General features: G+C 40.7%; 3 protein-coding genes across 5 annotated transcripts in view; 2 read left to right on the forward strand and 1 right to left on the reverse strand.

The window, feature by feature from the left end:
- The window catches only part of snx13 (sorting nexin 13), a 23,593-nt gene extending 8,631 nt beyond the window's left edge, over positions 1-14,962 (forward strand). For 2 of the 3 annotated variants that reach the window (XM_032535864.1, XM_032535862.1), the window contains exons 2-25: positions 476-588; positions 703-805; positions 942-1,031; positions 2,726-2,847; positions 2,941-3,059; positions 3,373-3,477; positions 3,606-3,694; positions 4,030-4,113; positions 4,292-4,430; positions 4,593-4,681; positions 5,701-5,800; positions 6,387-6,580; positions 6,753-6,857; positions 7,020-7,190; positions 7,317-7,386; positions 7,943-8,121; positions 8,407-8,514; positions 8,628-8,738; positions 8,958-9,119; positions 9,396-9,467; positions 9,589-9,734; positions 11,656-11,724; positions 11,807-11,919; positions 12,351-14,962. In XM_032535864.1, coding sequence (XP_032391755.1) covers positions 476-588; positions 703-805; positions 942-1,031; positions 2,726-2,847; positions 2,941-3,059; positions 3,373-3,477; positions 3,606-3,694; positions 4,030-4,113; positions 4,292-4,430; positions 4,593-4,681; positions 5,701-5,800; positions 6,387-6,580; positions 6,753-6,857; positions 7,020-7,190; positions 7,317-7,386; positions 7,943-8,121; positions 8,407-8,514; positions 8,628-8,738; positions 8,958-9,119; positions 9,396-9,467; positions 9,589-9,734; positions 11,656-11,724; positions 11,807-11,919; positions 12,351-12,586 — 2,889 coding nt within the window. In that variant the 3' untranslated portion in view covers positions 12,587-14,962. The remainder of the gene's footprint in view (positions 1-475; positions 589-702; positions 806-941; positions 1,032-2,725; positions 2,848-2,940; positions 3,060-3,372; positions 3,478-3,605; positions 3,695-4,029; positions 4,114-4,291; positions 4,431-4,592; positions 4,682-5,700; positions 5,801-6,386; positions 6,581-6,752; positions 6,858-7,019; positions 7,191-7,316; positions 7,387-7,942; positions 8,122-8,406; positions 8,515-8,627; positions 8,739-8,957; positions 9,120-9,395; positions 9,468-9,588; positions 9,735-11,655; positions 11,725-11,806; positions 11,920-12,350) is intronic. The other variant, XM_032535863.1, reaches the window with a different exon arrangement.
- A 1,036-nt stretch (positions 14,963-15,998) lies between these two features.
- Positions 15,999-16,742, reverse strand: LOC116701855 (distal membrane-arm assembly complex protein 1). The gene is made up of 2 exons (XM_032535877.1): positions 16,291-16,742; positions 15,999-16,201 (listed from the first exon to the last, which is right to left on the reverse strand). Exons 1-2 carry the CDS (start codon positions 16,499-16,501, stop codon positions 16,113-16,115), a joined length of 300 nt encoding a protein of 99 aa, XP_032391768.1. The 5' UTR covers positions 16,502-16,742; the 3' UTR covers positions 15,999-16,112.
- A 787-nt stretch (positions 16,743-17,529) lies between these two features.
- LOC116701988 (biotinidase-like) overlaps positions 17,530-25,676 on the forward strand; it is a gene marked incomplete in the record, with an annotated part of 34,597 nt that continues 26,450 nt past the window's right edge. The window contains 9 exon segments of the mRNA XM_032536058.1: positions 17,530-17,890; positions 21,084-21,233; positions 21,390-21,541; positions 21,647-21,824; positions 21,923-22,023; positions 22,025-22,077; positions 22,080-22,161; positions 22,163-22,514; positions 22,586-22,855. Coding sequence (XP_032391949.1) covers positions 17,651-17,890; positions 21,084-21,233; positions 21,390-21,541; positions 21,647-21,824; positions 21,923-22,023; positions 22,025-22,077; positions 22,080-22,161; positions 22,163-22,514; positions 22,586-22,855 — 1,578 coding nt within the window.

The following is a 25,676-nucleotide window of genomic DNA, read 5'->3' on the forward strand; positions in this document are numbered from 1 at the left end:
CACACACACACACACAGACACACACACACACACACACAGACACAGAGTCAATGCCTAATACTCTAACAATCAATCACACCACCCTAAAGTGTAGAATGTTGTTTTTCCTGTGGATGACACAATTGTCTAATAATGTTTTTTAGTCTGTATCAGAGTGCTGCTGATTTATTGGTACTTTTTTTTTAGCAATGGAGTGAGGAGTCGAGTCCCAACAGCTTTATGTGGAGAATTCATGATTGATTTATGTGGGGAGTTTGTTTTTTATCAGAAGACTTTCTTTTTTTTTTCGGAGTTTGGAGTTTGGTCATAGTCCGCATATTAAAAGCTCTGTCAGTAAGTGATAGAAGATGGCTTGATCAGGCATTACTGATGGAATCTTTCTTCGGACCAACTCTAATGATCTCCAGATGGTTTGAAGTATAACCTGAAGTGCATAAAGCATTTAGCCTGTGTTTTGTGTTTGTGTGTGTTTTAGGCCAGTCTGTCCATCTGGGGATGGGGGGGTCTTGGAGTCGTGCTGTTCCTCGTCACCTTTGGACCCTTTGCCGTATTCTACCTGGCCTTTTATATCTTCTGCTTCATTGGAGGGTGAGCAAGAAGACCAGTTAACTGTCCATCATGTCATTAGAAAAGCAAGCTCTCTCTTGTTAACCACAACACCTGATGGGTCAGTTTTCTGTCATTCTCACTTCTGTTTTCCAGGGGCTTTGCGGTCACTCTGCTATACGGAAAGATCAACTCAGAGAAACACCTGGAAAAGTGCGAGCAGTCTTACTTGCCACCCACACAAATTGGTATACTAAAGGTAAAAACATGCTTGAGCACACATATATTTTGTCCTCACCCACACAAACAAATGAATTAATCAAGTTCCTTTTGTTGAAGTCCAGTTACCAAGCAGAGCATAACCGTTTCATTGATTGTCTTTTTGTTACCTTCAGACATTGGATGAGATGAAGCTGGAGATGAAGCCCATAAAGATTGACAGGAGACTGACTGGCTCCAGTTTCATAGATGAACCACTACAACAGGTATGTGTGTGCGTGTGTGTGTGTGTGTGTGTGTGTGTGCGTGTGTGCGTGTTATAAATGTCACAAATACTGACGGTCATTATATAGGATTGAATTTAACAAGGTATTTCCTTTTGCTTTGGAGTCTCCCCTGTCAACTTTACTGAAATATGAGGTGGCATAGCTGAGTGATTGGTCATAAAAAAACATTGCACAAATGATAATGGGACAACAGCTAAGCAAAGAAGCCAACATAAAATAACAGGAGAATTATGACTAGATGACAAATACTAACATTTCAGAAATTTTGCACACCAGCCCACTTTTTCCCTTTCTGACCCATTAGCTAGCCCAGGTCAGCAACTTCACAGCCTCAAGCCAGAAAATAGTCTTCACTGTCAAACACTGTATACCTAAAGCCCTAAAGCCTCAGTGTCTCCCATTCAAAAGAGGTTGGTTCCTTGTGTTTTCTGTCATTGGATTTGGTCTGAGCAGAGTGTCTGTCAGCTAATTAATGCTGGCTATTGTCCGGCAAAAAAAAAGTATTTTTCCAACAAATGAAAATAAAATCAACTAAAAGCTCTGTAAAAAAAAAATAAAAAAAAATAAAATAAATATGACCGATAACTAGATGAGTTAATAGCTTTATTAAATTATAATGGGTGCTGAAAAAATGTGTGGCTGGCACACACACTGCATGAATTTCCGAGGATGAGAGGTCACTTATTACTACTAAGTCATCTTCATACATCATTTGATTGTTTTATAGTTAATAAACAGCTTTAGTGTTTTTCATAGTTAATTACTTTGTCTACAAAACAATATTTAAATCTATTCTAGATTACCTAAATCATGTAAGCAGATAATGCTGTACTTGTGTGGCCAGGAAGTGGAACTAAAAGTATCTGTACTGTTACACTGTCAGTGTTGCACCAAAGCTCTCTTCATCATGTGGCTTAAGGAAAAGACTGTTGCAGGCTGAACTGTAATGGTTTCACTCTGGCTCTGAGTCTGCTGGTAATAGACTCAATCTTTTTCAGCTCAACGCATTCGTAAATAGATCTTCAGTTAGGCTGTGAGTGTCAGTCAACGTTGCAGCCTGGGAAAGTGAGCTTAGTAGCTTTTATCTGGTCACAGTTTTTCAACACTTCCCGCTGAAAACAACCTTTTAGCATGTTGTCCTCAGTAAACCAGCGTAGCTGGCAGAGTTAAGTGCAGACACAGCAGTTTGTGACGGTCTATTTTGCTTCTGTTCTCCCTGGGAATGCACACTAATCATTTCAGCAGCATATGATCCTTGAGATGTAGACATGACATCATGTGAACCTGCATCATGCTCTCTAAAAGACATCTATGTTCTTGATTTTTCTGGCATATTCTCTTTGTCTCTATAGCAGCCTATAATGACAATTAACATTGATTCAAATGTTTGCGTGATTTAATCGTACTACTCAACGGTACAACTAAATGATTGATTTAGCCAGCTTTCCTAGGACCGCAAAGCCCAGTAATCTGTTCTACATGACAATGATAATCATCACATTTAATTGTTTTTCACTTATTTACCCATCTCACACTTAAATCTTGTACAGCATTTAATTAACCCGCTCCTCGATCCCTCTGTTTTCTTTCCACTCTCCTCAGTCCAGCTCATTGGGTTGTCTTTATTAAATTTAATTTCTATTTTTTCCATCCATATTTCTTTGCCTCTACAGGTGATCCAGTTTGCTCTGAGAGATTATATCCAGTACTGGTACTACACTCTGAGCGAGGATGAGTCCTTCTTATTGGAGATCAGACAGACGCTGCAGAATGCCCTCGTCCAATTTTCTACACGGTATAACTATTCTGTCTTGATATTAAATGTTTTATTCAAGCCAATTTTTATTTTTCAGTTTTCTACATTATTTCTTTGTGTTTATGTGCCAAGGTCCAAAGAAGTGGACTGGCAGCCTTACTTTACCACTCGCCTGGTGGACGACTTTGCCACCCATTTACGTGTCTTTAGAAAAGCCCAGGATCGCCTCGCTGAAAGAGAGGATAAGCAAAGTAAGCACACACATTCACACACACACACACACACACACACACACACACACACACATACACACATACACACACTTGCTTTCTCATTCACAGTTGTCATTAGTATGTTTGGCATGTCACCTGAGTTGAGTCAGCTTGTCTTTAACAATGATTGCGATGATTTAGTTCTGAGCTCAATCAGAGTTTGATGATCCTTTGGACTACACAATAAGTGGTGCAGAAAAAAATCCTCCATACAGTTTTTTATGAAGTCAAATTATTACAATTTAGACATTAGTGATGATAATGAGAATGACAGAGACTGATATTTGAACAGGGGACATAACAGAGGAGCTTGTGGACTCCTTCTTTGAGGCTGAGGTGGAGATGGAAAGGAAGATTTGTCGAGACGTAGTGTGCACTTCACACAAAGATGAAGAAGGTAAACACACTTTTGTAATGTGTCTAGCCTTACAGTTCGAACTGCCATGAACTCTTCACACGTGTGTTGCTGTTTGATGCTGTAACAAGTAAACTGTGCGTGTGTGCGTGCGTGTGTGTGTGTGTCAGGTTTTCTTCGGGACTTGTGTGAGTTGCTTCTGTATCTGTTACTACCTCCTGGAGATTTCCATAACAAGAACATGAGATACTTCCTAAGGGTAAGTGCACACAAACAAACAAAATCTCTCTCTCACTTACACTGTCTCTCAAATGATCACACAACACACGTGACTTCATTGGTCTGAGATGCAACATTGAGGCGAGAAAACACATATTCAGTCACACAATATGTCATACAACCTGTGTTGTTAATTTATCACAGTTGAGCCATCAGCCAAATGCTGCCACTTTGGCTGCAAGCCAGTCATGAGTATTATTTTCCAACAACAGGCTCCTGAGTAGACTACAATGCCGTACCAGAACACATGATGCCATGTTTGTAGTGTAAATTGTTGTGAGTGAACCTGAAAATGCCCTATGATGTTTTTTTAAGGAGGTGCTGGCGCGTGGTGTGCTACTTCCTCTGATCAACCAGCTTAGCGACCCAGATTACATCAACCAGTTTGTCATCTGGATGGTGAGAGTTGACACTCACACGCATCCATACCTTCTACCTATTAACCATTATTTGAACTGACTACTTGTGTATATAATATAAAAACTAAACAAAATAAATCAAGAAAACAAATGAAGTGGGAAAGAGACCGCGACATGGCATTTATGTTGTTGATGTTAATGGATGTGACTTTATATAGATACGGGACTCCAGCTGTAACTATGAAGCCTTCATGAACATCCTGAAGCTGACAGATAAGCCTCCTGAGCTAGAAGCCGTCAAGGACAAGGTGCTAGAGGAGCTGCAGTACCTCCGCTCTCTGGACACCGCAGGAGATGGTGGGCACTCTCTTTTTTTTCTCACTGACATACAGAGACATTCACTAATGAAACTAATTCACCATATGAGCAGGAAGATACAAAGGCCATATGTAAAGAGTGGTTTAATATATGCACTGCTTTCAATTCCTCTCTTGATGTCTTTGTTTTTCTGTCCTTTAGACATCAATGTGATTAAGAACCAGATTAACAGTCTTCTGTTTGTGAAGAAGGTGTGTGAGACCAGGATCCAGAGACTGCACTCTGGCAAGGTGAGAAACTGTAGCACAGCCTTATAATGCTTACACTGGAGGATCCAGTAAGACATAGATCACTAATTGTTAGTTTGATGGCAAAACAGTATGGCTGCAATGATACACCAAACCAACGATTTGGTTTGTATCACGATTTTTGACCCCTTATTCAATACAAACCTTGATTCTTTTTTCTTGATGGGGGGGTATAAACTGAACACCAAAAGAACAATATTAATTATGCAAATTACTAACAGTATACCTAAGTTAAATAAATAGCCAAAGCTATAACACTTCTGTTTTCTTTGTAACAAAATGCTGTTGAAAAACAAACGGAACTAAACTTCACTGTGGAGGTGATTCAAGACAAATTTATTAGCTATGAAAGTAAGGCGCGATTTTTGGCTACCCACCTTCCAAAAGAAATCACAATTAAATTAAATCTTAACCAATCATTAATTGTTGACCGACGAGAAGGAAACAGAGTCCCAGTTTACCCGTCTGGGAGGCTGTGACACACTTTCCGCATTCCGTAGCTACGGACAGCTGTAGGCTTGAACCGGTGTTGATGGACATTCTCGGACACATGCAGCCACTGTCCTAAAACTACTTCCGGGACTGACACAAGTCAACAGCAGCCGCGTGTATGTCCAAGCCAATCTCCACCGCTTCCACCGGCTGGTTGTCAGCTGTGTGTCTGCCTGGTATACTCTCAGGCGGCCGATTTAACTCGCCGGTCCTCAATATAGTTTCATGTGTTACGTAGCTCTCCACAAGCACAAAAAAGAGAAGCTTAAAACGCAACAACGCAATGTGATCTTGTGATCTGGACGGGAAGGATAACTCTGGGAGTTGAAAGGTGTGTGTCACAATTCTGCCATCTAACAGCGCGACACGGGTTTGTAGATCTGAGTGTCGCGCTTTCGGTTTCATATCGCATATTGTTACAGCCTTACAAAACATTGTCTACCAGCTGCAATTGCTCAAAGTCAGTTACATTTTGTGTATCAGACTTTTCCTTTTCCTGTCTTATGTAGGAGGTGGATGCCTTGAAGTTGGCTGCCAACTTTGGCAAGCTGTGTGTTATCCCACTGGATCACATCCTTATCCACAACATTGCCCTGCAGTTCTTCATGGGTAATTCTGGACACGCATCATTCCAAGGCCTTAACCCTGAACATTTCTGTTAATCATCTTTATAATCCATAACTTATTCCATTTCTCTAGAATTTATAACTCCAACCTGTCTGGTTAGTCGCACACATTTTTCAGTCCCAGACCTTGTCAGAGACCTTAAAAGGTCACTCCACTTTACATATCAGTTTACAGTAGTGTGCTTGCCTTTATGTGCAAACTAAGGACTCAAGCCAAGTTGTGTCAGATTTGTTTTGGAAAATGAGGCAAGTGCCAACAGCCCAAACAGTATGGCTGGTTCTGTCATTTAAAATGGCTAATAAATGTGTTTATATCACTAAAACTCACACATTGTAGCCAACCAAAGTAAAAAATATCATAACCTTCATATCTTATTTCATATTATCCAAATGAGTTTACTAAGAGTGTAACAGTAGATGGATCTTGAGTTACAAGGTCACCAGAGACCACAGGCAGCCAAAAATACCAGTGCTTAATGTTAAAGGCACCAGCCTAGTTACTATGCATGCGTGTTTAACCAAAGTGCTGTAGTAGACAAACACCAACTCTTATGTGTTTGTTGATCCAGATTTCATGCAGGCAGCAGGGGCCCAGGCAGAGCTGTTCTTCTGGCTCACAGTGGAGGGCTACAGGGTGACGGCACAGCAGCAACTGGAGGCCATGCAGGGCTGGCAGAAAGATGGCAAAAAGCAGCCCTGCACCACCAAGGGGCTGCTAAAGGCTGCTGCACTGGGTGTCTACGAACAATACCTCTCGGACAAGGTGGGAGGCGTGTTAAGATCACATGAGTGTTTCACGCCAAAAGTAATTTTAGCCATAAAGGAGATCAAAACTTGCTCTTGCTTAACAGCACTGTGCTCATTAGCCTGTAAGGTCGACTATTTTGAGAAAGTATCCTACAATATCTATCTTCTCTTTTTTTCAAACCCAACAGGCGTCTCCCAGGGTGCAGGTGGACGAGGCATCCGTAATAACACTAGGGGACAAGCTACAGAAAGACGACCCCACACCAGAGATATTTGATGAAATCCAGAGAAATGTACTTACTGTATTCTTTTATCTGCATAAGAGGGAATTTTATGATTCATGTAAAATATTTTAAACGTTATGCTTTACACTATATTTTCTTTTTTCTTTTTGAATGAGCTGCCTTACCATTTTTCTACCCGTTAACAAATTGTTTCGCACATATTTATCCTAGGTGTATGACATGATGCTACGTGATGAGCGCTACTACCCCTCATTCAAGCAAAGTCCCCTTTACGTCCGCATGCTAGCAGAGTTGGACATGTTGAAAGAGCCGAGCTATCGGGGGTCTGATGACGGTGATGGAGAGTCCTTTAATGGCTCTCCCACAGGAAGCATAAACATAGTAAGTCTTTTTCACGTCCTGTTGCAGGGCTTAGAAAAACGCTGATGTAGAGACACGTCCAGTATTCTTTTTGTCGCCCATTATCAGTTGGTTAGTTAAATGATGACTTGTTTCTTGTGATTTTAGTCTTTGGATGACTTGTCAAACTCCTGCCATGATGAATCTATGCACCTACATGCTTTCATCTCCGACACAGGTACACACACACACACACACACACATACACACACACACAATTCAATCACTCTGGCATTTTATGCTTGGTGTGATTACAAATGCAATTTTGATGAAGGGTTGTATATAAAAAAAAGTTAAGGGTTTATGCTAGATTTTGCTCAGGTTTTTAGAAACATTGCATTTGACTTTGACTTGAGGTGGGATTTGGGTGTTGTAATGACTTGTGTTGAGAGTGTGTGAATTTGTTGTGTGTATCAGGTATCTGTTAGTCCCTCCCTGGCATGTTCTTTTGTTTCAACTTTTCACCTTGGAGCTCCATTTATCATGTCTGCTTTGTCACTTCATATGTTCCAGTATTCATTATTTCTTTCATTTTTATCACCTACACTGTTTTTCTGTTCTTTCTTTTTCTTCCTCTTCCATCCCTTACGTTTCCTGTCATTTTGTCACATTTCCCTCCCTTTCATCACATTTCCACACCCTCTGCTTTGCATTCTTTCTTTTGCTTGCTCTTCCTCCCGCGCACACTTTGAACCTGCACATTCCCATTTTGGATTTATTGCCGGGCGGGGTAGCTGACGCTTGTCTCCCCGGCTTTTGGGGTGCCGCAGGGGTTTGCAATGACCACGGTAAGACCTACGCGCTGTACGCCATCACTGTGTTCAGACGCAACCATGACGGCAGTGAGGACTGCTGGAAGACCTACCGTCGCTACTCAGACTTCCACGACTTCCATATGAGGATCACTGAACAGGTGTGTGTGTGTGTGTGTGTGTGTGTGTGTGTGTGTGTGTGTGTGTGTGTGTGTGTGTGTGTGTGTGTGTGTGTGTGTGTGTGTGTGTGTGTGTGTGTGTGTGTGTGTGTGTGTGTGTGTGTGTGTGTGTGTGTGTGTGTGTGTGTGTGTGTGTGTGTGTGTGTGTGTGTCACGATGTTTGTGTACCAGTTGTTCAGAAGTCAAGAACATTTCTACCCCTGAAAAGAGTTACCATCTCATAAACTTGATTGTCTCCTTCTGAGTGTTCCATATCTTCTGTTCCAGTTTGAAAACCTGACGTCGATCCTTAAGCTGCCAGGGAAGAAGACATTCAACAACATGGACAGAGACTTCTTGGAGAAGAGAAAAAAAGACCTCAATGCTTACCTACAGGTAACAATTTTATGTTAGTGTTGACTAGTCAAATAGTGAATTCCTTTTATTGTCTTGCATCATTTTGTAGAGTGCATATCAATAACTTGTGTGTGTGTGTGTGTGTGTTCCAGTTGCTGCTGAACCCAGAAATGGTGAAGGCCTGTCCAACTCTGATTCCTTATGTCTATGACTTCCTAGAGAACAAGGCCTACAGCAAGGGCAAGGGGGAATTTGCACGCAAGGTCACTACATTTTTTAAGAATAAATGAAGAAGAATAAGTGTTTCCCTGTCATTTATTTACTATAAAATAACTGCAAATGTATAAAATATATAGTTAATAATATATAAATGCATACTCTTTGCATTTATTTCATCATGAGTGGCTGTTCTTAACAGATAACTAATTGGTGACTGGTTTTCTAAAATACGTTTTCTCCTCTTTGTTTTATTCCCCCATCAGATAGACACATTTGTAAATCCTCTGAGGAGTTCCATGAGAAACGTGTCCAACGCGGTGAAGGGCCTGCCAGATAGTCTGGCTGAGGGCATGACCAAGGTGTCTGATAACATGGGCCGCATGTCAGAAAGACTGGGTCAGGACATCAAACAGTCCATACTCAAGGTAACGCCATCACAGAGCAAGTACTAGTCTCGTTTATCAGTGTAAAACGTGTATTTATTCTGTTTGATATGGTTTGTTAGCTTTCAACCTAATCACTTAGCGTTGTGGTTATAAGGATGGGACTCCTTATAGGGCACGAGTCCTGACAAATCCTGGCCCTGTGGCCTCTATTTCTGTAAATAAACCAGTTTCCTCTTACCCTTACTGTTATGACGTGAAGTAAGTGAAGTAAATTAATCTAACTTATGACAATGCGGTATCTGCTTTTTTCCCCAGGTGCCACCACTCCTCCCCAAGTCTGACATTGACCCTGAACACTGTCGAGTTTCGGCTCAGCTTGATGACAACGTAAGTCAGTGGGTTTTTTGGGTTCTGCGTGTTAGTTTAATTTCTTTCATTTTCTTCTTTTTTCTTTTCTTGGGCTTTTAGTTATTTAAATGGTCATTTATATGTTTATTTGTGTGTCCAGGTGGATGATAACATCCCGCTGAGGGTAATGCTGCTACTAATGGACGAAGTGTTTGACCTTAAGGAAAAAAATCAGTGGTTGCGCAGAAACATTAAGAACCTGCTGCAGCAGCTCATTAGGGCCACGTATGGAGACACCATCAACAGGTCAGAGACACAAATACACAGTGCAGACTGAAATACAGTTCACAGACCTACGGAAAATATAGGCACATACACAGCAGACTAGTTAGAAATGTTTTACGTATTGTAGTTTTATGTATAACTACATTTCTGCGACCACCAAAACATGTCTATAAATGATTCAAAACTCAATCTGACCTACAATTTTGCAGAACTTAATTTGGTTTAAGAATTATGGTTAACTTGAAGTATTTCCCGCAGGAGGACTTTTCATTTGTATGTCACAGGTGATATACCAAACAGGCCATATATAACATAACTCATACTAGGATTGTTCTATTTCCAGTGAGTTGAGCTGTTTTGGTATTGTTAAAAGAGATGACTATGTTTACACCAAAATACAGTATTTCAGACTAGATGTGTAACAGTACACAAAGTTGTATACTCCCAATTAGGAGTCACAGTACTAGTCATTGGAATAGGATGATTTACTGCCATTGGCAAATAAGGTGACATGCGTTGATGGCAGTAGCCGATGTTTATCTATCTGTTTTTGCGCTGCCTTAATGCTGGGATAATTGGTCTGACTCATACAACAGTAGCCTACCCAGCTTCGAAAAAGGCAAAAGGCGGTGACTCTGGCATGCCATAACACCAGGGGGCTGCAGGTTCACGCATGTGTGTTTTCGTTTTGAAATAAGTCAAATAAAATGTTGGCTATGTGAGAGTATTTTACTGTTTTGGAGAAAGATCAGTGATTTGCAGTTTGCAAAATAATTCCTGTGACATTTCAAGAGGAGGTGTTGCAGTCAAGAGTTTAAATACTTTGAATCTCAATGGCCATTTGAAAAGCGACTCTGTCCTATCTTTACCACAGAATTCGAGAAGGTGCAAAAATTCCCCTACAGAGAGCGTAGCTTACCGGCTGGTAGCATGCAGCTAAGACACCGGGTAAAATTAGCTTACAGGCAACCTGGAAGCTTAACTATTCCAGACACCATGGCCACTGCCTGACTAATAGATGACGGAGAAACAACAGAAAATACTCCTTCTTTACTGAAGTCACTGCTGCAGCTAACATTTTGCCTTCTCCTTGAGTGAGTGATGTAAGGTAAAGCATGTGGGCTATGGTGCCTTCAGGTACACTCGTTAAACCAATGGTCCACTAAAAAATCTGAGAAACTCAAACTGTTCATAAATTTGTTTGATTGAAGTTCTGCTTATTCAAAGTGCGATGAAGATGGTTTAAAAGTTTTAATAATAACATTTATTTGTTTACCTGGCGGATGATAAAATACAAGTATCAACATCAGCCAAATTAAAGTCCTCGGTCCATCCATCGGTATTGGCTGAGAAATCTGCAATCGTTGCACCCGTACTTAAAACTGAAAAGCATCTCTTTTGCTAAGAAACGCTTTCTCCGTTGCTGTTGTAACTGACCGGGAATCTTCAGACGGGTCTTTGATTTGTGCTTTCCTTAGTGCGACTGACTCCCACTCCATTCTGCTGGTTGTGCTTACCTCAGCACATGTTGCTAGTGGAATAAGGCTAAAGAATTTTGGGCTGAACTCATCGTGTGAACTTTGGTTCCACATTATGTGCATCAATCTACATACGTTGTATTCTGCATGCGGCTCCGGACTGTGACCCCCTGACCGTGACGGTTCAGTACGAATACACAAACAGTTACAGCCCTATCTCAGACAAACATCTCATGACCTAAGATGTCAGTATCTTTATTGCAGAACCAGTTCCACACAAGCAAGCGTTATAATAGGATTAAAGTTCACAGATCACAGGATGTTTACACACACCTAGACGGAACACAAGTACACACATGTTCAGAGCTTCAGAAAACATCTCAGAAATCTTGTACACAAAATAAAGAGCAGTAAATGGCGTCACACAGAGCACAACCTGAATCATCTTTCCTTTGTCTCTGTAGGAAAATTGTGGATCATGTGGACTACTTGACCTCACCTGAACAGGTTGCAGACTATGTCAAGAAGTTCAGGTAATCTCTCCATTTCTCTTTCAGTAACTGTAATTGGTCAAAAGAATTATGAATAACCTTTAGTGGCCCTGTGTATTTATAGGGATTCCTACTGGCCCAACGGTATTCTGGCTGAGACGCCGCCCCGTCGTGACAAGAGCATCCGCATGAGAACACGAATAGCTGCCAAGACCAGTCTGCTGGGCATCATGCCAGGTGAAAACACACACACACACACACACACACACCACACACACACACCCCCAACACACACACACACACACACACACACACACACACACACACACATTATCTAGTCATTACCCAGCCCCATTTGAGACTGTCTCATCCATTTTATCCTTGAGGCCTTCTCTCTTGTACAACTGAAACATACTGTTTGAAAACACTTCCAGCAAGCATGAATCCACAGAGGTGTACATTATGGTAACAAAAAAGTAAGATGACACACAAGGATTTCAGTAGCTGTCTTTTATCTGTTTTTTTGTTGTTGCACCTTTTCATTTTGTAAAAGATTTGGTGGTATGTTCGCTTCACTTTCATTGTGAGCTTGGGGCAAAAATAAAAACCTTGCGTTCGTTGATGGTTTGTGCTCACTCCTGACTACTATATTTCTATCACTTCCTCAGACGAGCTGAAGCACATCATCGGAGCGGACACCACAAGAAAGGGCATACTCCGCGTCTTCGACATGTTTCAGTACCAACCCACGAACCGTCGGCTAGTCTACGTTTTCCTGGAGGGCTTCTTGGAGACGATGTTCCCCCAGTACAAATTCCCCGAGCTCTTTGTCAAGCTGCACTCTCGCTCACCACGCATCCACAGATATAGCCAGAAACTCAAATCCTCCTCTCTCAAGAGGTGACAGGAGAGGACAGAGTCGGCCGTACATGGGCCAACTAGACACACACAGACTTGAGAGCTAAGAATGGGTGGGGCTTGATGTGAACATTGGAGTATGTGTGTGTGATTTCTGCCCTTCCACTTTCCTCACACACTCTTTTCAATGAAAACACTCCACTTATCTAGCTGATTATTTCTGCCCAGACAGAACTGAAGGATGAACAACACGCTCTTTCCTCCTCACTCTGTGACACACACACACACACACACGCAAACATAAATCCTGTAGTTTGCACCCAGACAGAAAATGGCAGTCTTTTCTTATAGTTTAGATATTTTTCCTCTTCCTTTTAGGACTTTTTAGTTGTGTTTAGCTTTATCCTGTGCCAGCCAATGCTGCTTACTCCTAGTCCAGAGAGCAGACCACAAATACTGTATTGTTTTTAAACTACTAGAGTAGATAGCATAGACCCACACCTTGCCTTACCTTCCCACTTCTGTCTTTTAGCCAGCACTCTCCAAATCTCAATGACCTGGCAACTCGGCTTTAGTCAAACTTACCTTTAGGCTGTAGGCATTTTATCTGAAAAAGCTGCAGACTTGTAAACATGCAACAATATTTGTTTTTGTAGCAACCAAATATGTCAATAGCACTGGGTTAAAAAGGCGCTGTTTTTAAAATGTGACTGAACAAATATGGGTAGAAAGAGAGGATTTCGATTTTTTTCAGCCTCAAAGCCTCTCTTGAGACATGAGTTGGTTTTTTTTCTCTTTCCAAGTTACATTATCTGTCCCACCCATAATCCTCAAAGAATAGATCCACATCCCCTTTAATGCTACTGTCATAACCTGTGATGACCAAAGCTCATGCTGTTCCATACGTGTGTGTGCACTGGTTTGACGATACTCTGAACATTACTGTGCTTCAGATCCTTAATCATGTGAGCAAAGAGAATACAAAGTTGACCTTTACCGACCTAAAAGGTGAGGCTGTGAGGACAAACTGAAGTGTGTTATAGTTGTGGGAGGCTCAGCTCTGGCTCTTCAAGCGCACTATCAAAGAATGTACTCTCTGGTCTAGTGTATTTGGCTCGTGTAGAATTTTGTGTGAATGTGCGTGCGTGTGTGTGCGTGTGTTTGTGTGTGTGTGTTTAGCACAAAGATGCAACCCTATACAGTCAAAAACTGTGCCAGTGTGAGCTAGTGAACCAGCCTTAAAACTATAAACAGTATATACTGACCAAGAGACGCTCGCTAGACGTGGCTCTCTGTCACTCGACTGAACGTTACAAGGAAATCGAGATAAAGATATGGAGATATATCCCTAATCACTTTTATTCCGAGAAATGTCTTTAATTTTGTGCAATATTTTTTTTTCTTTAATGCATGTGCATTTTGAATCATTGTATTCTGAAAAAAGTAATTATTTTGGTTTTAATAATTGAAAACATGGAAGAAGCTTCCCCAGAAATGTCTTCTTATAACAACAACTTTACATTCCGTTGTAAAACTACAATGTTTGTTTAACGGACTTGTTTTAAAAGTCTGACTTTTTTGTTTTTGGTGTGTGGGGTATTTTACACTTATCCCTAGCCTGCTCGTACAGAATCTGTGTTTGGGTATCAGTTGGACAGTGGTAGGGGGTTTTCTGTGTTGCAACCTGATGATTCGGTCATTGGGCTATAGCTAGTTTAGAGGCGGCCTCAAACAACTGCTACTTTTTAACTCACAACTGGTGTTTTATGCATTCAAGTCTGTTCTGTTGAGGTTAAGATCTTTATTATTAACTGACTGCTGGAGGGACCACTCCCCCCCCCCCCATCCAATAGGCTCACTGGAGAGGCATAGCCAGTGACCAATGGATTCACTGCTAATAAGCACTTACCGTAGCAACCGTGGGAGGGCCACTCCCATTGGCTCGACGGAGCCCCATTCTGCTGCAGTCATTGGATGGAACTCCCTCGTCTGCTTTCATTTGCTTGCACTGAGCAGCCCTGGTGGACTCTGATTGGCTGAGTAGGAGGACATGAATTGTAGCCTCAGCTGAATATTTGTTCCCAAGGTGAAGGAGGTGTCACTTCTAATTTTCTGTACAACTCTTCATACAGGAAGGCTTGTCTTTTTTTTTTTTTAACCCCAGTATTTATGACTCTATGATAATGAAAATTGTGCATATCTGTGTACAGTATGTGTTAATAGTGTGCCTAAATGTACTGTCAACTCTATTTTCATATTTTTCTTTAACCTAAACAAAATCAATCAGAATGTCATGATCATTTTACGCGACTGAAAATGACTTTAGGATGTTTTTTTGCATCATGCTTATCAAACTCTTCCTTGTGAGCAATTGTGCTCAGATCAGTATAACACTAATAAAAGGTAACTCAGACTAACTGACCCACAGTGTATGCTGTCTTCAGTGCGTTTACTTGCTGCATTTGTGGTTCGTAAAGATTTATAGGTGCTGTGTAGGTTAACATGTTAGACAGTCCCCTAATTGATATAAGATCATCTCCTTACTCCCTGCTTTCTACTGTGCAGTCTTAAGTATTTTATACAGTGAAACACTTTCACGTGAATGTCTGTCAGCTTTATTTCAGGGTGTTTATATTCATGTCAGGCAAAAAGTGTAGGAATTGTAGCCCTATTGTCAATAATATATATAGTATACTGCACTTTCCACTGCAGCATTACTGTACTTCACTCTCCAAAACATTTTTTTACTATGTGTTAAAAGCGCTATGATTCATAGTGTTTATTAGTAGTACTGGTGCTACTTCTAAAAGCCAAAATAAAGACTGTTAAAGTAGTCCTAGAACAGTAAAACATCCCAGCGCTAAAAATTATTTCAAAATGTTCCTGTATATCTAGTAAGAACAAGTCTCTTTTCTACAAGTGATTGATCTTTCTTTGTGGAGACAAAGCCGAACCAGCCCGAGTGAGTTTGATGCGGAAACTAACAAAGTATTCCAATGGGTGGGGGACTCATTTTCAATGCTAGTTATTTAATACCACACATTTGAGACATACCATGTCAACTGCACGTGGGATGACAAACCTAAATTAAATTGCATTTCTAAAGTTTACGTGGTTGTCATGGGGCCCTACAATGCCGCATCATTCTCTTATGAATCAGTACGGCTCTGAGCAAATTACTTACCTTACACTACATTCCCCTTTATTAGTTTTCATAATGCAATAGTTTTGTTTTGTCTGCTTAAAATCAACAAAATGATTCAAATTGGGTTTTCAATTAATTCTAGTATTGGCAATACTCAGTCAGTCCTGAGCATGTAGAATAAGTATGAATTAAATGTGTGCATGCTTGTAAGAGATTACTATTTAAAACTGTGTTTTTATAGCAACACAAATTTAATTCAACCAAACAAAAGCTTCCAATACTGCTTGGTTCAGAGATACAAAAACAACAATAATCAAATCGGATGTTTTTTACTGGGATAATAATGCAAACGCAACATAGCTCAGGAGCAGCTTCTTCTGTGTCATAGAGTACATGAGTTTTGTCTTGCAGTCCATGTTTGAGATGGCTATTGGTGCTGTTTCTCAGCAGGCTTCGTCTCCTTTTGCGCTTTTCCTACCGGGTCAGCGATGATAACAATCCCCCATGCAGCCAGACCTGAAAGATAAAACACAGGTGTGCATTATTTGCTTAAAAAGACGACAAGTAATGTTACCTAAAAAGTCAGAGTATACTGCATGACTTACAAGCAGCAAATGTAATCTGTGCCACGGTGCCAGCAGAGGTAGGCGCACCTTGCCGCATCACTCTCCGGGCTGCACTGAACACATACGCTCCGGACAGGACCAGCCCCCCCCCGGACAGGAGCCGACAGCTCCAGCAGTTCTTAAACATCTGGCTGGGTTTAGACAAGGGGGCATCGGCTCCTCCTGTCGGTGCCTCTGGTGCTGTTGACATTGCACTAGGTGTGTGCTAATGCTAATATTATGCTAATATTATATAACGCTTTCTGGTACAACGTTACGATTGGAGCGCCAGACAGACATGAAAACATCAGCGAGAGTGCGTTTCTAGAAAACCTCCTCATGTGTTTAAACAATTAGTCCACATTAAAGGGCAAAGGAACTTACTGAAGTGTATCTCTGAACCTGCTTCTGCTGGCTGCAGGAAGGTCGGATTTAGAAAGTGTTTCCGGGTCACGTGTGCAGGTTTCCTGTCTTGTATTTCCAAAATAATATTTTGTTCATACTTTTAGGGAAACATTTTATTCATAAATGTAGATATTTTAAGATCAAACCCTCCCTGTGCCATTGGAAGAATGAGCTAACCCTTATATATAAGTCACTGAAACTGGTTAAGGTCGGGAAAGCCCTTGATTTGATTCATTTACTTGAAACTCTTAATTTAATTTGAGATAGCCTCCGTTATTTTTTTTTATTTTTTTCCTCTTCTGGATGTTAATTCGCTATGTATTTGTTTTTCTGTTCGACCTGAGGCAAAAGTTTATCTTTTGAAATTGGTTTGTTTTTCTATGCCTTGTTTGTTTGTATATTGTATGATTGAATAAAGTTAAAAAAATATATATAAGATAAAATTATATATATATAATATATTAATATATATATATATATATATCTATATATATATATTATATATATATAATATATGTTCATAAATGCACCGTTGCCGGTGTTACTGTTAAAGTGGTGACTGAATTAACTGACACGATTATTCCTGTAGTCCTCGTTTTGAACTAATTTGCAGTTTAAAAGAGATTCATGTGAAACAGTGTGCAGAATGGTGATGTCTAAAATTACATTCCGAAGTATACAAATATGCAACCCAGCTGCAATTTTTGTAACGTAACGTACAGGACACGCCTACGTCACACCTTGAACATGTCACCAGTTAATAGCTAACTGTCAGTGGTTAATATCACCCCAGCTAACACACCGGTTGTCGCCATGTCCAGACGGTCTTTGTTCTGTTATTAATCTGTTTTCTGGGCTCAGTTTAGGGCAGATATGTAGCAGCTATAACGCACCCACGTTTCCGTTTAGAAGACGTGTTGCTACGTTTTGTCGGGGCTGATGATTCAGATGAGTCATGTCTCACGGGAAAGTAACAATGTGTTTGTCCGTTGTTGTTTTTTGCAGTTTTGCTTTAACGTCGGCAGTGAGTCTAACAGAGTCGGATGTGGACCCCTGGTACGTTGCTGCTGTGTATGAGCACAACGTAATCCTGAACCCGGAGCCTGATGTCCCCCTGTCCCGCCTCGATGCCCTGCAGCACATGCAGAAAAACCTGGATATCTACGAGGAGCAGGCTGCCCGGGCAGCCCAGCAGGTATGGTCAGGTCAGGGAGTTTCTTTTTTTTTTTAGTTTTTCAGTCAAAGAAACAATGTTGCATTTTGCTCACTTCATAAATAATAACAATAATAATAATAATAATAATAATAATAATAATAATAAATAATATCCAGTATCTTTGAGATCATTGAAAGGAAGAAAAACTTTCAAAATTGACTTAAATTTGCTTCAAAAGAGAGTAACTCAAAGAAAGTCAACTTTGTCACATTTCTCATTGACTATTTGCGGAAACAGAGAACAAAAATTACATTTTTGTTTAGAATCAGATACAGTTTATTTCCAAGTAGGCCTATACAATTTGTTTAGGTGATGAGGTGTATTACAATAAGCACTGCAACAGTAGTAAAACAAGTAGCCTATAGGCAGAGATGGGAAGTAACGAAGTACAAATACTTCGTTACTGTACTCAAGTAGATTTTTCTGATATTTTTACTTTACTTTACTATTTATTTTTGTGGCGATTTTTGACTTCTACTCCTTACATTTTAACACAAATATCGGTACTTTCTACTCCTTACATTTTACAAAATTGGCTCGTTACTTTAGTTTTTACAAGAGGTTGTCATGTCGGACAATAGCGCGGACACGCGCCACACACCGCGAGCGGGTGCGCGCGCCACACGGTGAAAAAAGGGAGAGAAATGAAAAGGAGTCTGTCCCGAGGGTAATCAGCTGAGATTGTGTGTGTGCGTGTGCATAGTTCTTCACATTTAGAGTTAGCGAGTGGTTTTGGTGTGCTCTTCACCTGTTAGCTAGTTTGCACGTTGGTCTTAATGAAGCATCAGCACTTTCACCTGCTTTGTTCGCATGAGTTTTTTTTATTTTTTTACCGAACTTCAGATACTGTAATTCAATTGACAAGTGGATGGAAACTTAACTAGAGAGAAGTCGTCTCCGTCTGTTTTAACAGACACACCTGGGGCCAAATTGGACACCAGAATCAGCTTTAATCCAGTCCTGATCTAGTTCTCAACTTTCACATCATTTCACTGGAGTTATCCTTATTATTGTTTACGTCATCAATACCATATTCAATCTAAACGGATGGGAATACATCTACTGTACGTTGCATTTGACGCACGACTAAGACAACTCAACAGATTCAGCATTCTGGATTCATTCACAGCAAATCATTGAGGCTTGATAGCACATAGTAGTATGGATTGCGCTAACGTTAGCACATAGTAGTATGGATTGCGCTAACGTTAGCACATAGTAGTATGGAGGGCGACATGATTGAAAATGAAGAAAACAGCAAGACATTCCCATCATCCTCAACCTTATCTGAAATAAATGTTTGAGACAGCAGGCATCAAGAAGGACTCCTGGCCAATGTGCTGGGGAACTTCTTCATTAATGTCTGTTTAGTCATTCATATTTTAATCCTTTATTTAATTTCCAGAAGCCGTATTTGAGCACACACATAAATGTAGATTCATTTTTATGTTAGGGGGAACGATTAAAAATAGAAACTGGATCTGTGAATTCTCACAGAATCACAACTGAATTCATATCTTGCTAATGAGTCAGAAGTTCCTCAGCGTCTCTCTAGTAACATTTGTGTGCTCCAGGTAGCTTTCGCAAGGCTACTTTTACTTTTATACTTCAAATGAATTTCCAAGCCTGTACTTTGTTACTTTTACTTGAGTAAAGAAGTTTAATCAGTACTTCCACTTTTACCGGAGTATTTTTTAACACAAGTATCTGTACTTCTACTTAAGTACGGAAAGTGAGTACTTTTGCCATCTCTGCCTATAGGTATGCAGGCATGTGCAAATTATTGTCAGGGGGATATAAAAGTCCACAGTGTAAGTAGCCTATAAGTACAAAAATAAGTGCAAGAGGGAGATCGCAAGGATGTGCATTTATGCATTAATGCATTCATGTAATGCAAATCGTCAGGAGTGGATCATAAGAGTCAGTGTTGTTCCGGGCCTTGTTGATCAGGCCATGCAGCTGCAGTTTGGAAGAAATTCTGTTTCTGTTGGACAAAGGGTTTGTGTCTGGGGTGGAAGGGGTCAGCTAGAATCTTTCCTGCCTGCCTCAGGGTCCTGGAGGGACGGCAGACTGCAGCCAATCACTGCCAAACATTGCAGTTATTATGAACTCAAACTGTATGTTATACTGTACAGTCCTTGGACCCTTTAGCCCAACTTAAGTCTCAGATATCACGGCCATTGTCACCTGCTATAATTGCAGATTGTCAATATTTCATTATATAAAAGTTACCTGAATTTGGATCATAGCCAAAGACCACTTAATTTAAGATTTGTTTGGGTTTAGTTTTCATCCACTTGTCTTTTCACATATCTCAAAAACTGTTTATCTGATCTACTTCACACTTGGCTTTCTGGTTTCCCCGCAAAATATCAAGGCTAACTAACAAATCCATACTTTGACATTACTTACTTTACCTTCATACTGCCAAGCCTGTTTGGAAATTCTGCTAAAGTGTTACATTTGTAAACAATAATGTTATTGTAATTAATCAGGACGTCCCAAATGGGCTGGCCTACTTTTGACATGTTGCAACATGTTGAATTTTTATTTCTTCTAGTCGGGTAGACTGTATGTATGTATATATATATATGTATATATATATATATATATATATATATATATATATATATATATATATATATATATATAATTTTTGTTTAAATCCATAAACGCATAACAAAACAAACAGATTTCCCTAACATTAAAAATAATAAAATAATAACTAAAATAATATATTAATTTGTTTTATTGTCACAACAGAACAGAGGTACATCAAAATATATTAAAGTCTTGATAAATAAAATGTATGGAAATACAAACTTAAGATATGAAACTTAAAGTCTTTCATAACATGGTTGATAGTTCCTTCTTATTTTTTAAATATTCATTTATCAGAATCATTTATTTGTCATTAAAAATGATTCGGCTGAATGAATATTTGAAAATATGTATATATAGTTTTTTTAATCGGCCGTTATAAATGCCAATACTGATAGATCGGGAGTTGATAATATCGGCTGATATTAGCTGTCGATGTTCCAATTCTTTGGCTAAATTGTGGATCTTCACAATCCTACCTACAGCAACTTAAATGCCTCAAAGTTCATGTCTGCAGTATAGTTATGAAGTTTGTCTCATCTCTAATCTGCCCTCATCTTCTCTTGGTCAGGGGGCCCAGATCCTGGTGTTTCCAGAAGATGGTCTTCATGGTTTTAACTTCAGCCGTTCGTCCATCTCTGGCTACCTAGAAACCATTCCTGACCCCCAGCAGGAGAGCTGGAACCCCTGCACAGAGCCGGGCAAATACAACAACACTGAGGTACACAATCATACTTCTTGACTTGATGTTGTTATTGAATGAGCCATCTGACAGGATACACTGAGATAGAAACACCTCTAGGCTGCCCAGAGCCTTCACTAATGCAGCTCCAGTCTGTGAATATAAATCCCATTTGAGTGTGGTTGTGTTTTACAGGTTCTCCAGCGACTGAGCTGTATGGCCCGTCGTAACAACCTCTACCTGGTGGCCAACATGGCTGACCTGCAGCCCTGTCCCCTGAAAACGGACCCCTCCTCCTCCTGTCCCTCTGATGGACGCTGGCAGTTCAACACCAACGTGGTTTTCAGGTGCAGTGTAGACTTTAAAATAGAATTTCTTTAGGTCTAGCCAAAGTCTAGCATGTGCATCAATATTTTATTTCCCAGTGATTCACAAAACCTTCTTTAATACAGGTCTGATGGTCTGCTGGTGGCTCGCTACCATAAACACAACCTCTACTTTGAGGAGGCCTTTGATACACCACCCCAACCTGAGATCATAACATTTGATACACCTTTTGCTGGAAGGTTTGCCATCATGATCTGCTTTGACATCCTGTTCCACAAGCCCACAGTTACCCTGGTGGAGAAGGTAGAAAACAGCCACTCAAATTCTGTACCCAACTCTACATTCCTTTTGTTTGGTCTTTTTTTTTCTCAAACATCCTCGTCTTCTTGGACTCCTTTTAGGGTGTACGTCAGCTGGTCTACCCAACAGCCTGGATGAACCAGCTCCCCCTTCTGGACTCAATCCAGTTCAGCGGGGCATTCAGCAAAGGTGCCAATGTCACCTGCTAGCGGCCAACATCGTAACGACCGACTGAACATGAGAGGAAGTGGTATCTACAACCTTTTTCTGCTACCTACCACCAGCAGAAAGGAGACCCAGAGGAGGGCAGGAGCTGGTGGCCAGGGTTGCCAGTCTTAGACCACTGTGGGGGAGCAGAGTGTAACTACAGATGAGGGGGTAGTTAGGAGTGAGACCACATCATCTACAGCTACAGAATCTGGATTCTGTCACCAAGAAAACTGTTCTGATTCTCCCCCTCCTGAAACTGATTCATCAGTTCCTCCCTCCTCTGCCACCTTCATCTCATCCATGATGTATGACCCATTTACATTTGTCCTCTTGAATGAGACAGAGGGCGATGTGAATGTGTGTAATGGAACCTTTTGCTGTCACCTGCAATACCGGCGGTTACAACATGGAAGCAGTAAAGAGCTCTATGCATTGGGGGCATTTTCTGGAACACACACTGTGAACGGACGCTACGCCCTCCAGGTATGAATGAGAATAATTTTGGATATTTTAAAAATGAGACCGTTTTCACACTTATCACATCTCTATTGCAGGTGTGTGCACTAGTCCGATGTGCAGGTTTGGACGCCAGTTCCTGTGGACAGGAAGTGGAAGAGGCTGAGTCTAAAATGGACTTCCTGTTGGAGGGGAAGTTTGGGACCAGATACGTGTACCCATCAGTTTTGGCTAGCAAGATGGTCCTGGAGCAGCCAGAGCATCTGGAAACAGCTGCAGACGGCAGAGTGACCATGAAACACTCAAACATGACTGGTGGCCTGGTCACTGCCTGTCTGTATGGACGAATGTATCACCTTGACAATGAGTGAACTGCTTTGGAGTAGAAAAGTATTTCAGGTGTATTGAAGAGAAAACTTCAAAATGCATTTCCTGCATAAAAAAACAACTTGTGAATCCTAAATTGCTAAAGTTAAACTGGAGGTGAAGAAGTGAAAATAGTTGGGAAAGTGGGAATGGCTGTCACTACACTGAATTGCTGATTAGAAGTGGCAAGATGAAGTTTTAGGAAAAAGTGGAAATGGTTCTAAATAAGGATGCCTTGTAATGTGCATATGACAATACACTTGAACTTAAAAAAATCTTTAAACATTTTTTGTAAAAGCTGATGCTAAACTGAATTGTCGGCTTTAATTTGGATGAAGTAACTGAAAGTAATGAATGACTTTGTAAAATGGTAAATTGGTGGATCATATTAGGAAATCTCAATCACCTGTGTTCAATGTTTTTTAAATAAATTAAAATTTACAATGAATAAAGATAAAGAACACTTGCAGGCTTGAAATAAGTAGGAATCCGTAAAAAAGAATTGATTACGCATGGAAAGCAGCTGACGCTGTATACATAGCTAAAAAAAAAAAAAAATACGTGGGATGAAGGATACAGAATAAAGAGTAAGAAATTATACGGGTTCAAGTGTTTTGCCTATTTGTGCCACTGTTTCTTTACAGCAGACAGACATCTTGGCAAAGAAAGATACATAACATACATACAGTGGTGTGAAAAGTGGTTTGCCCCCTTCCTCATTTCCTGTTCCTTTGCATGTTTCCTCGGATCAGGGAGGCGCCAAAATCAGGGTAGCAGCTGTCCAGGTCCGCGACATGTCCGCGATGCCATGTTACATCCTGCTACGCTCTGCGGTGCCCAGCTACGTCCTGCTGTGCCTTGAACGCCCACAGTACCTGCTATGCTACAAAGAACTACTACAAACAAAACTCTTCATTAATCCCAACCGGTCGTCAGACACCGCCTCCAAAGAGCCTGGGTCTGACCGAGGTTTCTGCCTAAAAGGAAGTTTTTCCTCACCACTGTCGCACTGTTGCTTGCTCTGGAGGAAACTACTGGAACTGTTAGGTCCTTGGGGATTCTGGAGTGTGGTCTAGACTTGCTCTATCTGTAAAGTGTCTTGAGAACTCTTGTTGTGATTTGACACTAAATAAAATTGAAATTGAATGTTTGTCACACTAAGTGTTCGGAACATCAAACCAATTTAAACAATAGTCAAGGACAACACAAAGAACACAAATGCAATTGTAAATGAAGGTGTTTATTTAAGGTGAAAAAAAATCCAAACCATCATGGCCCTGTGTGAAAAAGTGATGCCCCTAAACCTAATAACTGGTTGGGCCACCCTTGCAGCAACAACTGCAACAAGGTTTGCGATAACGTGCAATGAGGCTTTTACAGCGTCCTGGAGGAATTTTGGCCACTCATCTTTGCAGAATTGTCCTAATCAGTTAATTAGAGAGGTTTGAGCATGAACGGCCTTTTTAAGGTATACAACAAAATCTCAATAGGATTCAGGTCAGGACTTTGGCTAGGCCACTCCAAAGTCTTCATTTTGTTTTTCTCAGCCATTCGGTGATGGACTTGCTGGTGTGTTTAGGATCATTGTCCTGCGTAGAACCCAAGTTCGTTTCAGCTGGAGTACACCAACAGATGGTCGGACCTCCCTTCAGGATCTCTTGGTAGACAGCAGAATTATAGTTCCTTCTATCACGGCAAGTCTTCCAGGTCCTGAAGCAGCAAAACAGCCCCCGACCATCACACTACCACCACCATATTTTACTGTTAGTATAATGTTTTTTATGAAATGCAGTGGTCCTTCTACGCCAGATATACTTGGACACACACTTCCAAAGAGTTCCAATTTTGTCTCATCGGTCCACAGTGTTGTCCAAAAGTCTTGGGGATATCAGATGTGTTGTGGAGAAATTGAGACGAGCTTTGATGTTTTTGCTCAGCAGTGGTTTTCCTCTTGGAACTCTGCCCGCAGGCCATTTTTGCCCAGTCTTTTCCTGATGGGGGAGCGATGAACGCTGACTTAACTGAGGCAAGTGAGGCCTGCAGTTCTTTGGACGTTGTTGTGGGGTCTTCTGTGACCTCTTGGATGAGTCGTCGCTGCGCTCTTGGGGTAATTTTGGGCGGCCGCCACTCCTGGGAAGGTTCACCACTGTTCCATGTCTTCGCCATTTGTGGATAATGGCGTCACTGTGGTTCGCTGGATTCCCAAAGCTTTGGAAATGGCTTTATACAACTTTCCAGACTGATAGATCTCAATTACTTTCTCCAATTGTTCCTGAATTTCTTTGGGTCTCGGCATGAGTGTAGCTTTTAAGGATCTTCTGGGGGCCTTACTGTGTCAAGCAGCTCCTATTTAAGTGATGCCTTGATTGTGAACAGGTGTGGCAATAATCAGGCCTGGGTGTGGCTAGAGAAATTGAACTCAGGTGTGGACAACCACAGTTATAGTATGTTTTAACAAGGGGGGCAATCACTTTTTCACACAGGGCCATGATGGTTTGGATTTTTTTTCACCTTTAATAATAAACACCTTCATTTACAAATTGCATTTTGTGTATACTTGTGTTGTCCTTGACTATTGTTTAAATTGGTTTGATGTTCCGAAACACTTGAGTGTGACAAACATGCAAAGGAACAGGAAATGAGGAAGGGGGCAAACACTTTTTCACACCACTGTATATAGAGAGAGAGGCCCTGTTTTGATCTGGTATTAAAATCCTGTGTGTAAAGTGCAGGTTTAAATACACTCAGGAAACACACATACATACACAATGATAAATGTATAATTCTAAATACACAAACACACATGAAATATTCTATATGTAT

The sequence above is a fragment of the Etheostoma spectabile genome, chromosome 14 (assembly GCF_008692095.1).
Source record: "Etheostoma spectabile isolate EspeVRDwgs_2016 chromosome 14, UIUC_Espe_1.0, whole genome shotgun sequence".
NCBI lineage: Eukaryota > Metazoa > Chordata > Actinopteri > Perciformes > Percidae > Etheostoma > Etheostoma spectabile.